This window comes from Leptonychotes weddellii, chromosome 4 (assembly GCF_054177405.1).
Source record: "Leptonychotes weddellii isolate Sample4059 chromosome 4, ASM5417740v2, whole genome shotgun sequence".
In the NCBI taxonomy this organism is placed as follows: domain Eukaryota; kingdom Metazoa; phylum Chordata; class Mammalia; order Carnivora; family Phocidae; genus Leptonychotes; species Leptonychotes weddellii.
The window spans coordinates 125787740-125804570 of NC_138372.1; the positions used below are offsets into that span (position 1 = coordinate 125787740).

General features: G+C 38.7%; 1 protein-coding gene across 14 annotated transcripts in view; it reads left to right on the forward strand.

Moving 5' to 3' along the window:
- Nucleotides 1-16831, forward strand: part of RALYL (RALY RNA binding protein like) — a 658970-nt gene that overhangs the window by 530661 nt on the left and 111478 nt on the right. For all 14 annotated transcript variants that reach the window (XM_081816201.1, XM_031025013.1, XM_081816192.1 and 11 more), the window contains one exon: nucleotides 570-645. In XM_081816201.1, coding sequence (XP_081672327.1) covers nucleotides 570-645 — 76 coding nt within the window. The remainder of the gene's footprint in view (nucleotides 1-569; nucleotides 646-16831) is intronic.

Consider the following 16831-nt stretch of genomic DNA (forward strand, 5'->3'; position numbering starts at 1 on the left):
TTATTTCACTCAACATAATACCCTCCAGTTCCATCCACGTCGTTGCAAATGGCAATATCACTTCCTAATATGTTACGTATTTTTCTTTTTTTTTTTTTTTAAAGATTTTATTTATTTATTTGACAGAGAGAGACAGTGAGAGAGGGAACACAAGCTGGCAGAGTGGGAGAGGGAGAAGCAGGCTCCCTTTTGAACAGAGAGCCTGATGCGGGGCTCGATCCCAGGACGCTGGGATCGTGACCTGAGCCGAAGGCAGACGCTTAATGACTGAGCCACCCAGGCGCCCCTGTTACGTATTTTTCTTATTTATTTTGTTTGTTGTTTACTGTCTATTTCTCCCCCAGTAGAAAGTAAGTTTTACGAGGGCATGGAGCTAACCTGTTTGGTACATACACAGCTCAAACAGTGCCTGGGCTAGAGTAGGTTGAATAAAAATAACCGTCTAATAAATAAATGGCATATAACATTTGTAGAGGTAAATGGCAAAAGGAAAAAGAAAATCTCATGATTTATTTTTCTCATATGGATTCATTTTTCCTAATCAGTGCTATATTATTTTTTGCTTTTAGATATCAATATGGCAGGAGAACCCAAACCGTACAGACCAAAACCTGGAAACAAGAGGCCCCTTTCTGCACTTTATAGGTAAGTAAGCAATTTTGCAAGATACAGTAATGGAAACTTGTTACGACTTTAGAAGGCAATATAACCTATAAGGAATGTTTTAAAGAACAATCTTTCCTGGCATAAAGTACAACAAAATGCTGGTGATCAGCATATAAATATATCACACAGCATTGGCAGGGATCTTGTACACCTAACCTTCCTATCTCCACTTAACCCCTATACAAAATAATCCTCTAATAAAAATCTCTCGTGACTCTGCTGACAAAGTGGTGGAAAGGTCAGCATCTTTTGAGTACTGTATGCAGTGTACTGTAGGTATTTTTCCTGTGTTGTTTAACTTTCATAACCAGCCTGCATTGTAGAAACTGCTACTCTCACCTTACAGATCAAGAACCTGATATGCATTTTCTTAGAGTTTTTTCCTAGCTCACACCATTTGTAAATGATGGCACACAAATTCAGACTCATGCTTTCTGATACTATATCTTGAATTCTTTCCACCCAATCATTCAGCCTCTTTCTTCACAAACTACATGTTAATTCCCCCCTATTTCTCTAAAACAGCAAATGCAGTCTATCCCTTCTCCAGAGAGACATTCCTAACTACCTTTAACTTTTCCTAATACACTTAGGTCTGAGTCAACTTAACATTCTGGTCTTTCCCCTCTACATGCCCCAGTTTATCAATGTCCACACCCATAATTTCAATTGTAGGTGGATAAGTAGACGGTATTGAGGGTCTTTATTGTTCTGTGTAAACTTCTATCACTTTAAGTAAAATTCAGCTCCTTTTGGGAAGAAGACAAGAGTAAACTCATAGAACTTTTAGTTCTTTAAAAACAGCCACTTTTTTTTTTGCATTTTTTAAATTTTATTATGTTATGTTAATCACCATACATTACATCATTAGTTTTTGATGTAGTGTTCCACGATTCATAAAAACAGCCACTTTTGGAAAAAAAAAAAAAATGTTCTGCTGCTAAGCCACATGTCCCACTTGATGAACTTTTGCCATAGGTTTTTGTATTGTTAAGTGCAGATTTTGTATTTCTTTCTCTGTTAAATTCCCTTTTGTTAGACTTAGCCAATTATTCCAAGCTATTGAGGTTTCCTATTATCCAATTTATTTAGTCTTCTCCCAGATACTTATCTTCAGTCCATCAGCATCCACATCCGAAGAGCTAATGTAAGTATTGAGCAAGGCCCCCCCTTTTCCCTGATATTATTTGGATAAAGGAGAACTGAGTTATACTTATAAAAATTGATTATATTCTGATCTAGTACAGTAAGAAGAGTATTCAAAAGATAGCTTGGAGCTGTTTTTTTGTCTTTGTTCTCAAGAACCAGCATTATCTCCTTTTTTCAGCCACTCACAGCCTCATTTCCCAAACTATGAAAGAAAAGGGTCAGAATTCGATGAGTTTCAGGTCCTATTCATTCTTAACACCCCAGTGCTCTCTAATGTGTGACCATCAGAGACCTTAAGGATATATTGAAAATATGTCTTAATTGCTCTTGTTATTTTGACTGTGTGGATTTATTTAATTTTAACTTAAAAATTTATATAAAAATGGAAAAGTGCAGGTCTTAACTAATTTGTTAAATGATCGTAAGGCAGTATTGACGTTAAAGGTCAGAAATGAAGTCACCAACCAAAGGCAAGTGATCCTTTCTGTACCTTGTTTGAGGTAAAGGATAATACTAATAAAACTGAAAAATGTAACATCTTTTCTGATCAGATTCATTTTTAAATGTATGTGTAGAACAGCCGTTAACTCAGAACATTTGAAAAGTCGAATTTTCAGTGATTAACAAAACAAACTGTCAGTGGCTTTTTTTCCTCATCAGAAAGTTACCACAGTGCAGTAATGTTAGTTTTCATATTTTCCCTGTTCTTGGACTGTTTTGATTTTCCTATGAAAATAGAAGCTTATGACAAGAAACAGATGTCTTTTTAACTATTATTTCTCTATTACTAAATTATGTTGAATTGTGAATTCAAACAAATCAGAAGCAGAAGCTCATTTAATCTGATATATTGTATACAAATCACATTAGTGGAGAAATGCTTATTTATCCTGTTCTCATCTGTTTACACAAATGAAGGCTAGGATGTCGTGAAATTACAAAGCAGTAACAAAGGGAACAAAAGAGAGCGAATGTGCAGCTGAGAAAGCCTTTTTATACACACTTTCTCATTCTGACATAAGCTTCATAATAGTAATACCTTCTTTTTATGTGGGCAAACTGTGCTTTCATAGTCAGTATTCATCTGTTCACCACAGAACTCCACATATTATGTGCCTTGCATTATAAATGAGAAAACTATGTTTCCAAGACAATAAAGGACTCGCCCCAACTAAGGTAACAAGATAAGAACTGAACTCTGGTTTTCAGCTTTCAATTCTAGTGATCTTGGGGCACCTGGGTGGCTCAGTTGGTTAAGCGACTGCCTTCGGTTCAGGTCATGATCCTGGAGTCCCGGGATCGAGTCCCGCATGGGGCTCCCTGCTCAGCGGGGGGTCTGCTTCTCCCTCTGACCCTCTTCCCTCTCATGCTCTCTGTCTCTCATTCTCTCTCTCGCAAATACATAAAATCTTAAAAAAAAAAATTCTAGTGATCTTGCCACTAGATCCCAGCTCCCCATATTTACTCACCTGCTACTATCTAAACAATACAGATTATAAAAATCAGAGATTCCTGCCCACCAAAACCAATAATCAGTTATATTTCTGTCCATGAATATCATGCCAGCAGGTGGCAAAGGAAAGATTCTACACTAGACAGCATAAGAACAAGAGTTACAACCAATTTCTGTGATCATAGGGCACAGGTTGTGAGCTTCAAGTTCTTTATCCCACATAATGGTTGTACAATTTTCTTCATAGGATATAATTAAATAATTGAGGTGAAAGCACCTGGCTTAGTGTAGGGCATACGGTAGCAGCTTGAAAAGAGGTTGTTTCTGCTTTCCTATTCCTTGTGTCTTGAGTCTCTTTTCCTTATCTGTGAGATGAAAGAGCTGAAATAATTTCATTTCTCCATTCATTCATTCATTCATTCATTCATACAAGACATGTTTATTGTGTGTCTACTATGGTTTAGGCACTGTGGTAGCTGCTTTTCAAGGCAAAAGATGTGGAAAATGCCAAGTCTACAGGGCAAGGAGAGAGCAAATGAAATACAATAAATTATTTTTCTGGTTATTAGTAACCTCCGATACACCATTGTGCTCTAAACTGCTATGTCTCTGTGTCTATTTACTCTGTTGGGGATGTGTATGATGTACTATCAGACTTTCTCCTTCATCTGTAACCATTTCATCTCCCTCATCAACTACAAAGTAGTATTTACATGGAATACTCACTGAGGCGTTACTTCGCTCTGTTACTTCTTTTAACAGGATTTTCAGTTCAGCCAGGAAACCTTCACCAAGCATTTATCATGTGCTAAATTAACATGGTATACTTGAAAGACACAAAAAATTTTAAAAACATACCGAAGCTTTAAAATATTTACTGTTAAACATGAGTGAGATGTACATATAAATAAGGAACATAAATAAAGTATACATTCAGTTCTTTAAGAAATGAGAGAGTTACTGATCCTGCCAAGGGGGAAGAGAGTGAAAGGTCTGGGTGACACTGGAGCCGGCTTCTGCACAGGCAAGCATTCACTCAGTAGACAAAGAAAAAGAAGGGCATGCTGGGCAAAGAAAACGTGAACAGGGTGATAGGCACAGAAATAAAGAAAATCATCTCATGGTGAGAACTAGTATGGTTCACTTGATGAAGAGCAGATACCTGGAATGCTATGGTGGCTCAGGCTATCAGGATTTTAATATGCGTGCTTATCAGATTAAGGAGATTTGGCTTTTATGCTATAGTCAACAAGGAGCCATTGGAATATTGTGAGCAGTTGGAAATGGAATGGAAGGATGAGTGAGAGTCACAGGTATGTCCAAGGTTTCTAGCTTAGGCAACTGAGGGGATGATCATATGAGTCTGTTAGAAGAAGAGGAAAGACATGACAAGCAACAGCAGGCTCAAGTATAGAGTTGGGGAAAGGAAGCAAAAGAAATTATTTCAGTCTTAGACATGAATTCATAAAGACAGACAATTCATTAGAAGAGCGCTTGTAATAAAAATGTCTCCCATTAGGGGCTATTTGTAAATGAAACATAATTAATCATTTGTGAACATTCCATAAATATTGGACCTAGTCCTAATGGTGAATAGCATATCTATTCTCTAGGGAAAATATTGTAACTTTTAATAAATTGCTGCTTCAAATGTGCTGTGTACATTACACAGGGTCTATGAGCGTCTAAAATCAAATTCTCCCCCAGGAAGTGAGTTTCCCTGCATGCCAAGCTCCAGTTAATGCTACATAATAGCTAAATGAGAATAATTGTATGGTGGTTTTGTTTCTGCTTGTAAAGGAGACAGACCTTTCCTCTCTGAAGTGAGTAAAGCTGACAACCAGAGAACAAAGATACTATTTATCAGAGCTGACCATGTACAGGTTTTCACTCACCTAGAGGCGGCCCTCCCAGTCACAGGGAGCACAACCCAGTCAGACACAGGAAATGAAGCTTCATCCCATTCATTGCATGGATATTGCTAGGTATCATTCCCAAATATGGTTTTATGCCAAATATGGTTATACAAATGCCTTTGATGGCAACCTTCCCACCTCACAGAGATGACCGTGGATATCAAGATTGTCACTGCAGGTAACTTTAAGGCTCCTTAAGATTGTCACAGGACGACCTATGGTATCACTATTTTCAGATCATCACAGTTAATGATGATAACCATGAAGGCAGGTTGTATTATAGGAACTTCAATGACCAGAACACTTTCAGAGGCTGGACCAAGTAAGATGACCCTGCAGAAAAATATCTCTGGTGGTTTGTTTACCACTTGACCTACGTGAGTTCTGTTATCATCCTTCATGATGACTCGGCACATCAGGGGACCCTCAAGTGACCCAAAATGTTCCCTAGGATCTTGACAATTGAAATGAAAGCAATAGAGGCTAATTTCAGCTAATGCTAAATAGCAAAAATCCATATGGAGGAAAAGCATCCTGGACATCTCTGCTTCATTGACTTGCTGTGTTTGCTGAGGAATGTTTACCAATTAGCTATTGATTATTTTATGTATTTTCTGTCTCCTTTTATAATGTCAAGGATAATACACATACATTTTCACTTTCAGAAGCTTAGTACATCCATTGACAGTGCTCCCTTTACCCTGGTAAAGGCTTCCATTTCACTTACCTAGTCAAGTGGGCCCACTCGGAAAGCCATCTGGGAATGGACTCTGTGGTTTTTTGTTTTTTTGGGTTTTTTTTTCTTTAAGATTTTATTTATTTATTTGACAGAGAGAGAGATAGCAAGAAGGGGAACACAAGCAGGGGGAGTGGGAGAGGGAGAAGCAGGCTTCCCGCAGAGCAGGGAGCCCGATGTGGGGCTCGATCCCAGGACCCTGGGATCATGACCTGAGCCAAAGGCAGACGCTCAACGACTGAGCCACCCAGGCGCCCTGGACTCTGTGGTTTTTAAGTGGAATGTGAGGAAGACAGGAAACTGCTATTTCCAGCCCTGTGCCAATGCACCTGTCCTTCTGGAATGGGCACAGGCCCCACCACTAACACGTCCACAGGGTTCAATTTGAAAGTAAGTTGCTGCTGGGTGTCTGTAGCAATCACAGTCTCTTTTAGCTCTTGATTCAATCTTAGGCAGTCAAATTACTGGCATGGAGAAATGTGGTCGCCAACATCCACAAGAGAAAATACAAAAACAAGCAAACAAACAAACAAAAACCCTCCACTTCTAAAATTCCAAGCTGAACATCCATACATCTGGGTAATTGAGGGTGACTTCTCTTTAATTCACTTCTCAAGTGAACATGAAATGCTGTTGAACCAGAAAAAGGTCCCAAGCATGCACGTTGAGGACGGTTTAAAGTTGTGCAAATGTTTCCTGTGACGATGTTTGGTGGAAAGAGTGTCAGACAGACGGGAATGCATCCTAAAATTGGCTTAGCCTTATCAGTGATTTGAACTCCATGTCTTATTCATTAGCTTCTTCAGCTGCTTGAAGGAAAAATAAAAGTTTCCTGAAAAACGATATATTTAAGGAGTCTGGAACTGTTACAGATGCGCTATAAATTGTAGTTATTCTCATTATTATGATTATTCAAAGAAAAAGGTCTATAATAAAGTATTTTAAGAAGTTATTTTAAATGAGCCTTGAGCTACAATAATGTTGCTAAAATTCATACAGTCAGTCAAACAGATTAACATTTTCTATAACTGCCTAAAAAGATATTTTGGGGGGAAAAAGGATTACATTTACTTAGAGTATGTCCCTCATATTTTGACACTAAGCAAATGTAATTTATAAACCTTTTAATTTAAAATGTTTGGAGAAATGCTGACACCATCCCCATTAAAATAATTCCGCTGCAGGCAGTTCTCTGCTAGGTTAAGGAATGGCCTATTTGCAGTCTTCTGTGATGATTCTGATGCATAAATATCCATGAATAAATATCTTCTTGCATGTGGAAAGAACATGGTAACAGTAAAGGGAGACTGGATGGTACAATTTCTTAAAGCAGAGAATCCATCTCTAAGGCTTTTTGAAAGAGTACAGTTCTATGTGTTTGATTTGAGGTAATTTGTGATAAAATCAAAGGAAGCAAAATCATGCAACCAATTTTCAAAAGAGGTAAATAGTAAGAATCGAGAATTAAGTGGGAGTTAGGGGTGGGGTGTGGCAGATAGAATCAAGCAAATTATACTTAGAAAACTTAGGCAATAATAGGAAGTGAGCATCAAACTTAGCTACGAGATTCCCAACAGTCAAGGCAAAAAGGGGATGCATAGTAATGTATATAACCATCTATTAAAAGCAACTACTCCGGGGCGCCTGGGTAGCTCAGTTGTTGAGCGTCTGCCTTCGGCTCAGGTCATGATCCCAGCGTCCTGGGATCGAGCCCCGCATCAGGCTCCCTGCTCTGCGGAGAGCCTGCTTCTCCCTCTCCCACTCCCCCTGTTTGTTCCCTCTCTCGCTGTGTTTCTCTCTGTCAAATAAATAAATAAAATCTTTAAAAAATAATAAAATAAAAATAAAAGCAACTGCTCCAATTTGTGATAAGAAACTCTTTTTCCCTGGGGCACCTTGGTGGCTGTCAGTTAAGCATCTGCCTTTGGCTCAGGTCATGATGTCAGGGTCCTGGGATCAAGCCCTGCTTTGGGCTCCCTTCTCAGTGGGGAGTCTGCTTCTCCCTCTCCCTCAGACCCTCCCCCCTGCTCATGCTCTCTCTTCTCTCTCTCAAATAAATAAATAAGATCTTAAAAAAAAAGAAACTATTTTTCCCTAACTCTCTTCTCAGAGAAACTTACCACATATAAAAGTATCTAAACAGCATGGTAGCTAGTACCTTCAGTACTAGTTATACAATAAACACACACACACTCATGCACACAAAATATTTTTAAACTAATGGAACTTTCAATAAAAACCAAGAGCGAGCCACACAGATTTTTTTCTGCTTCTCCCAAGACTGTTTACCATCTTGTAACCAATTGCATAAAACTAAAAAAGAGTGACATTCCAGGATAGCTAGATCTCCAGAGCAGCCCAGATTCAAATTACCTATATGAGCTACATACAAGGAGGAGACAGAAAGCAAGAGTGGGCTGACCCCTCGGTTGGCCTATCCACCCAGCCCCAAGGACTGGAAGAAAAAGACCATGCTTGGTAGTTTATGACCTTTTACACAGGGGCCTCTTGACCTGTTACTTAATCCTCCTCTAGGATGGGGAGAAATGGAAAAGGAACAGTAAACCTAGCATCGGATAGAAGGGGCTGACATTTCTCCTCTTCCTCACAGTCAGCAGGTACAGATGCAGACATGCAACTCTTTTCTTCTAGCTGGCAACACTACTTTAGAAGCTGCAGCCTGTCCTGAAATAGTTGCTTTCTTTCATTTGTGGGAACAGGGTTTTCTGTTGAACCAAAGCTTCCTTGTCAGCAGGACTCAAGTGTTATGGCCTTTTATGCTATATGTTCTTTGTGTCTCACTATGTTTTTGTTCTTCTTGCTTTGCATGATGGGGTATTAAGGTTAGAGCACCAACAGAAACCCCACTAGTCCCCACGAAGCGTAGGAGGATGATAGTCATATCATATTGCTGGGTCAATATGTAAGTGCTCCCTGCCTGGGATTAAGGTGATTTCTGGATTTTTTATCTTCCAAAAGACAATTTCCAAAAGATGGAGTGTCTCCACTGTCAGTGCTGATTTCATTTATTTTCATCATTTTATTTATTTGGTCATTATCTTTAGATCTAGTGACCTGTTTTTTAGAATAGGTCTTGGTATAGAACTTTGGGCCCTGAACTTCCAACCTAAGCTAATTTAAGTTGGTTGTTTTTCATTTCAAAGAGTTATTTCATTCCTTCTTTGTCCACCAAGGGCTCATATCTCATCTGTCTTCTCAATCTACACATTAAGTTCAAAATTCCAGGATATGTTTCCTTTTCAACAAGACTACATGGAAGGATCATGAAAGAAACTGAAATGTGTCTAAAGTCCTATTTTTAAACAAATAAAATTAAAGACTAAAAAATTCTTAGTGTGGGAGTGGTACCCTCTCTTTACACTGTTAATTATAAAATGAAAACCAAGATCTTTTCCCAACCCGGAAATGCTTTCCACAAAGGTAGTAAAGAAGGAAAACACCCTTCTTATTGAATAAGCACCCAGAATGTGATGCACATCATAGGTAACCTGCTAAGAGTTCACAAAGACAGAAAGAAATCTCACACCCTTTTTAATATAGCAGAGCAGATATAACCCATTCTGTACATGTTCTCAAGATAAACAATAACTAATCCTCAAGTAAGAGGACTTGAAAGCACCACTTGTCATGCATAGTTCGTTGTAAATTCATCTGGTAACTGGGGTGACCATCTGTGTCAGTTGACTTTATCCAGACGAAAATTAAACTTCTCCTATCTTTATGATGGATAGTTTTGCAACCTGGAACACCTAAGTTAGACTCATGCCCTCCCACAGAACCTGCGAGATAGGGATGCTATCTCCTTTGATGCTTACATTTCAAAGAGATGTCCTCAAAACATCTCAAAATATGGCTCTCACATCCTCAAAAAAAGACACACCTAGGTCATAAAGTCCTACCTAGTTTTTTTTTTTTTTAAAGACTTTATTTGACAGAGACACAGCGAGAGAGGGAACACAAGCAGGGAGAGTGGGAGAGGGAGAAGCAGGCTTTCTGCTGAGCAGGGAGCCCAATGTGGGGCTCGATTCCAGGACCCTGGGATCATGACCTGAGCAGAAGGCAGACGCCCAACCACTGAGCCACCCAGGTGCCCCAGTCCTACCTAGTTTTTAAAGAGATTTATACATTTCAAAGTGGGAAGAAAGTCTTTGCAATGACCAATTCCCTAGTGTAAATGATCAAGGAAAAAGGAGGGAGGGAAAATAGTTTTACTAATTTTCAAGAGGGAGTTTTAAATTTCTAGGGTATTGTCCCATTTTTCTTAAAGTGCAATTGAGAATGATAATTTACAGACTTACTCGTGTAAGACTGATGGGAAGTTCCTTATATCATGCCCCTTCCTGAGCAGTTAATGCTTTGTACCCCCTCACTGACTGCTCCTCAGAAGTCCCAGGGCCTTTACTATAACATTCCCAGCACACATACAAGGATGCTTTGTGACCATACTGACTGCTTATCTTCTAAAAAAAAATAAAATAAAATAATAAGAGAAGTGTCACGAAGTAGAGGAATGTCTGAGTACAAGAAAATGGGGAGAGGAGAAAAGATGAAATGAATATTCACAATCTAGATGGACATAATTGGATTAATGAGAAGCCAAACAGCTTTTTTTCTTCTGTCATCTTTTCTCACTTTTACAATATGAATGATTTTTATATCACATATAAGTATTTTATAAAAGTATCTAATTTCAAAAAAAGAAGTACCTAATTTTGTTATCTTTATAAAAATGTATTTTCTCCTGGGGCGCCTGGGTGGCTCAGTTGGTTGGGCGACTGCCTTCAGCTCAGGTCATGATCCTGGAGTCCCGGGATCGAGTCCCACATCGGGCTCCCTGCTCAGCAGGGAGTCTGCTTCTCCTTCTGACCCTCCCCCCATCATGCTCTCTCTATCTCATTCTCTCTCTCAAATAAATAAAATTTAAGAGAAAAAAATGTATTTTCTCCTGGTCAATTAAAGTTTGAAAAAAACTTACCACAAATTATAAACAAATAGAAAAGTTTGAGTTATAGAAAGATTTTTTTTGAGAGGCGCCTTCATGGCTCAGTTGTTAAGCATCTGCCTTCTGCTCAGGTCATGATCCCAGGGTCCTGAGATTGAGCCCCACATCGGGCAACCTGCTCCGCAGAAAGTCTGCTTCTCCCTCTCCCACTCCCCCTGCTTGTGTTCCCTCTCTTGCTGTGTCTCTCTCTGTCAAATAAATAAATAAATCTTTAAAAAAAAAAAAAAGAAAGATTTTTTGAGATTTTAATCATGAGCAAGTTTTGCACAGTAAAAAAGTGAAGTTTGTTAGCTTTGATTGGCTTTAAATATATTAACTAGAAAACGGTCCACAAATTTTCTTATAAAAATTATATAAACTGGGCGCCTGGGTGGCTCAGATGGTTAAGCGTCTGCCTTCAGTTCAGGTCATGATCCCGGAGTCCTGGGATCGAGTCCCGCATCGGGCTCCCCGCTCTGCGGGAAGTCTGCTTCTCCCTCTGCCTCTCTCTCTCTCTCTCTCATGAATAAGTAAATAAAATCTTTAAAAAAAAAATTATATAAACTAAATGCAAGAATAATTCTTCCAATTGAGTTATAAATGCTAAAACGAAGCTTGAAATGCCCCCCACTTTTTTTTGATGTCTAGAAAGATGAGGGCAAAAAAGACAGCATAGTCTCACTAGATTATTAGTCAGCCATGTATGATGAATGTTTCTCACAAAAATTTGTTCTTTTGGAAATTAATTAACTCTATTAAATTTTCAAAATGTCTTTCTAGTGGAATGATAGCATGATTGATAATTCAACCTTACTGGTATTGTTAAATAGCAGAATACTCAGAGTACTAGTAAATCTTCTTCCAAACCCAAGCAGTGAAGTGTATTTCATTTGTGTTTACTGGATGGTGGAATAAAAGGACAAGGGGCTTGTTTTGAGTTAAGCATATTACGTTGCAAATGAAATTGAGATGTTATATAGTTTATCCTTATTTGTTTGAAATATCTTCTCTCTGGCAAAATGTCTGCTTATGTGTCAGAATCACTTAGTTCTGAAAAGCTGTCTGTGGTCATTAGAAGGAGCACTGGACTGGAATTTAGGAAACCTACAACCACATCATGAAACCTACAACCACATCATGAAACCTACAACCACATCATGTATCTGCCTCTACTTGCCTGTGACAGCGAGGTGATTATAAGCAGTACAAACTTTTTTAAGTTCACCTTTCTTAGAACATGAAGGAATGGAGTTAAATCATTTCTTACTTGATTCCCATTTCTAACACTCTGGTATTCTGCTGTTTATTTTCTAATCCAAAAACAAAAGAAAAGCAAAGGTCCTTTATTATCAAGTTTATTCTTATTTTTCTTTCAAACTCGATCCAGTATCTTAAATAAAATATTCATATCTTTTGACTAAGCAATTTCCAAAAACATATCTAAGAAAATAATTCTAAATATTTAAACAATGTAAAAATATATGAAATTGTTCTTAAGGTGTTCTTTGAGTTTTATTTCAAAACACTGAACAATCTGATCCAGCCAAGATATTATGCAATAATGGGTATGGGCACATTCATTAGATGGAATGTTCACGAAAGTGTTCATAATGACATGGAAAAACTTTAAGGTTTGAGTAGACAAAGAAGCAAAATTATATTATATAAACAGTATATATAACAATATATAATTATATAAACATCATGTATTATATAAACACACAACCAAAACTATTTAACAAATAAAATAAATATATGCAGAGAAAAAAATAGAAATCAAAATAGTAGCTGTGATTCTTTGGACAGTGAGGATACAGGTGATATTTTTCTTATAACTTAAATACTTAACGCAATTTTCTTTAATGAGAATTTTATAACCAAAGGGAAAGAGAGAGAGATTTACAAGCCAGATATTTTCCAGTGGTAGCTAATAAACATCACACAAAAGCACTCACAACAGGCAACAATGAGGATTTTTTGTGCTTAGTGTTGTGCAAGGTCAATTCAAAAGATATAGCCCTTCATGTTTGGAACTACACTTCTTTGGTTACCGCTGTTATTCGAAAAGTTAGTGTTCTAAACGGGGCAACTCCATTAACATTCAGGGCCGGCCAACAGTCTTGTGTGGTGAAGCAGTTAACTGCCCAGGCTAACTGCCGGAAGTGGCCTGTCAATCAGTCAATGCCACTATGGGATTAGGAGCTCAGTGTGCAGAGGGGAGAGTGAGAAGCAGGGTGCAGGGGAGAGCAGCTGAAGTCATCTAATCTTCAAAAATGAAAAGTCAAAATTTATGAGCCCTTCAGTGATGCAATAAAATAAGTAATCAGCAACGTGTAGTGATGGCAGTTCTTCTGACTACAGATTAGTGAACCAGTAGTAAGACAATGGCGCTTGCCTGACAATAGCTATCCCTCTTTGTATTTAAATCTCTAATCCAGTTGCTTTGCTGCTGTTGATGCTTTAAAAGGGCATAGAGTACGTGAGCTACAAAGAGTAACAGAATAGTTCGGAATAAAGCCCAGAGTTAAGTCCTTAGGATACAGAGAATGGGACACGGCAGAGAAAGAGGGGATAGGTTCTGTGTTCCAAACTCTTAACAGAGAGAATCAATCAATACAGGAGAACCAATAGTAATGAGTCTGAGTACAGTGAACATATCAGAATGTATTTTTGAAGAAATGGAAAAGAAATAGAGCATGACCCACAAATCACAGATAATCACGTGCGAAATAGCATTTGGAGTTGGACTGCTTAGCAACTCTTATTGAAACTATCCACAACATCAGGGTGTAGACATAATTGTGATATTGTGAGAATTCTGGAAGAATTGAAGTCAAATTGTAACTTCTAATTTCTTGATTTGCTGAAGACGGTCTTTTTCTCATTTTTTTTTTTTTTTTACTCTTTATTACCGACACTCAAGATAGTAAATCTAATGTTTAGAGTGTTTAGGAAGAAAAATTATATAATCAGCATTTGAAAATATGGACTAAATTGAGTATAAAAAAAGTTGAAACACTTGGCATGAAAGAATACCATAAAGATATTATGAAAGAAATAAGTACTATTAGGCATCCTTTTTAACTGAAAAATCAAATATATTATTTTTAAAAAATGTAATGCTGAAGAAACAAAAAGCAAGAAAGAACAGCTTTATGTGTAGGTGAAGCATAATGTGGGCAAGCAGTTATTAGACAACGTTTAGAGACAATATGAATTGGTAAAGAGAAATGAAGGACTTCACACGGTGGGGTCAACCCTGAGAGTCTTCTGATGAATGCTAGAGACTTGGAGAAGAATCTCTGATCTCACCAATTTTGAGTCAACCGCACCATCTCAAGCCCAGAAGAATAACTTATCTCTAAGCCTCTATTAACAGACCTGGCTCACGGATTTACCAAATTCAGCCTATATTAGAGATTCTCAGTGGATCTAGTAGAGGAGAAGGAAACACAGAATCACTAATTCAGTTGTTTATCAATTATTAAGCACCTATTGGACATTGTTCTGGGCACTGAGGATGCATTAGTTAACAAAATGGACAAAAATCCTTGACCTTGCCTTCAAGTGTGAAGTAAATGATAATAAACAAAAATTAAGCATACATTAGAAAGCAGGAGGTGTTACAGAAAAAGTAAAGCAAGGCAAGAGGGATAGGGAGTGGGAAGGTGAGAAGTGGTGCAACTTTGAGTAGGTGGTGAGTGAGGACCTAGCTGAGAAGGTGATATTTGAGCAAAGACTTGGAGAAGGTGATGAACAAGTAATGTTTCACCTGGGGAAAAGCATTCTGGACAGAGGGACAAGCAGCACAAAGTCCTTAAAGCAGAAGCACACCCAAGTGTTAATAAAAAGCAAGAAGGCCGATGTTTCTGGAGCAGAATCAAGCAAAGCGGAGGGTTGGGAGGAGTTGAGAGGCTAAGGCAGAGATAAAATGGGGGTGCCAAATCGTGTAAAGCCTTGCAGACCATTGAAGTACTTTGGCTTTTACTTGGAGTGAAACCGAGAGCCTTTGGAAGATTTTAGATGAAGGAGTACCATGACAACACTTAAATTTTGAATAGTCACTTTAGCTTTATGTTGAGAATAGGTTATGAAAGAGCAAGGGAGGAACATGGGAAAACATGCAAAAGATTATGACCCAAACAAAGTGGTAACAGCCGAGATGAAAAGAGTTGTTATGTCATGGATGTATTTTGAAAATAGAGACAACAAAACTACAAATTGGATGTGGACCATGAGAGAAGGAACAAAGTCAAGGATATTATTATCTACTGCTAGATAACATGTACTGGCTTAAAAAATGTTATTATTTGTTGCATTCAGCAATCTGGGTTGGTTTGGTTGAGGTGGTCTGCTTTTTGGGTGTCCAAATGGCTTCTGTGCTTACATATCTGGCACTTCAGCTGGGGCTGGCCAGAACAGCCGTCATGACTGAGCATCTTTCTCCACATGGTCTCTCCATGTAGTTAGCTTAGACTTCACTGTGGTCTCAGACTAATCAGTTTTACATAGGGACCGAGTTCAAGAAGGAGGAAGAAACTGCCTGTCCTCTTAAAGACTAGGTTGAAAATTCTGCAGTGTCATATCTGCCACATTATACTTATGAAAGCAAGGTATAAGGCCAGTTCATATACAAGATGAGGGACAGAGACTCCAGATTTTAATGGGTGGAAGGAAGGAATTGATAATGAGCAGACTATCTCCCATAGACATCTCCATGATTTCTGGACTGAGCATCTGAACATATGAAGTTGCAGTTAAGTGAGATGAGCAATACTCATGGCAGAGATTGGAGTAGGCCAAGGCGGGTAGTAGAGATGAGGAGTTTGGTTTTTGTTAAAGTGGAGATATCTAAGTGAAAGTATCAAGTGGACAGTCAGATACATAATCTGGAGTTCAGGGAGAGGTCTGAACTGGATGGGCACATCTGTGAGTCATCACTGTGTAGATGGTATTCAAAACCGTGAGCCTGGATGAGAACAAACACCAAAGGGGTAATTAAAGATAAAAAAGAGAAGAATTCCAAGGACTGAGCTCAAGAACACACCAATATTTGAAGTCAGGATCTAGCAAAGGGGACTCAAAAGAAACAACTAATGAGGTTGACTAAGTGGTATGAAACTCAGTCATAAAAATGTTTTCGGGAAGAAGTGATCCGTTGGGTGAATTGTTCTTCAAAGTTCCTGGTAACTAATGATTTACCACTGGTCTCAGCACTGTGGAGACTGCTGGAGACTTCAACAAGACTACATCCACCAGGCTTAGGGTCCTGGCTCAATCCTGCATAGTTAACATAGGGAGCGGCCCAGAAATGGATGGGACCTGGAATTATAAACCCAAGCTCTGGTAAAATAGCTCTCACTGCAGTGTTAGAGGGAGATGCTACCATGAAGCCGAGATGCAGCCCTTCCAGTCAGGTGGAGCTTTCAGCACAATCCCAGAAGAGGTCATATCAAGGACTCCAGGCAGGTGACGGGCATCACACAATTTTGTCGGCATGTGGCAGCTGAGGTCATTAAATTCTGACATTTGGAAATCTTGCCATTTGCAATGACGTGGATAGAACTGGAGGGTGTTATGCTGAGCGAAATAAGTCAATCAGAGAAAGACATGTATCATATGACCTCACTGATACGAGGAATTCTTAATCTCAGGAAATAAACTGAGGGTTGCTGGAGTGGTAGGGGGAGGGAAGGATGGGGTGGCTGGGTGATAGACATTGGGGAGGGTATGTGCCATGGTGAGCGCTGTGAATTGTGTAAGACTGTTGAATCACAGATCTGTACCTCTGAAACAAATAATACGTTATATGTTAAAAAAAAAAGAAGAAGATAGGAGGAGAAGAATGAAGGGGGCAAATCGGAGGGGGAGACGAACCATGAGAGACGATGGACTCTGAAAAACAAACT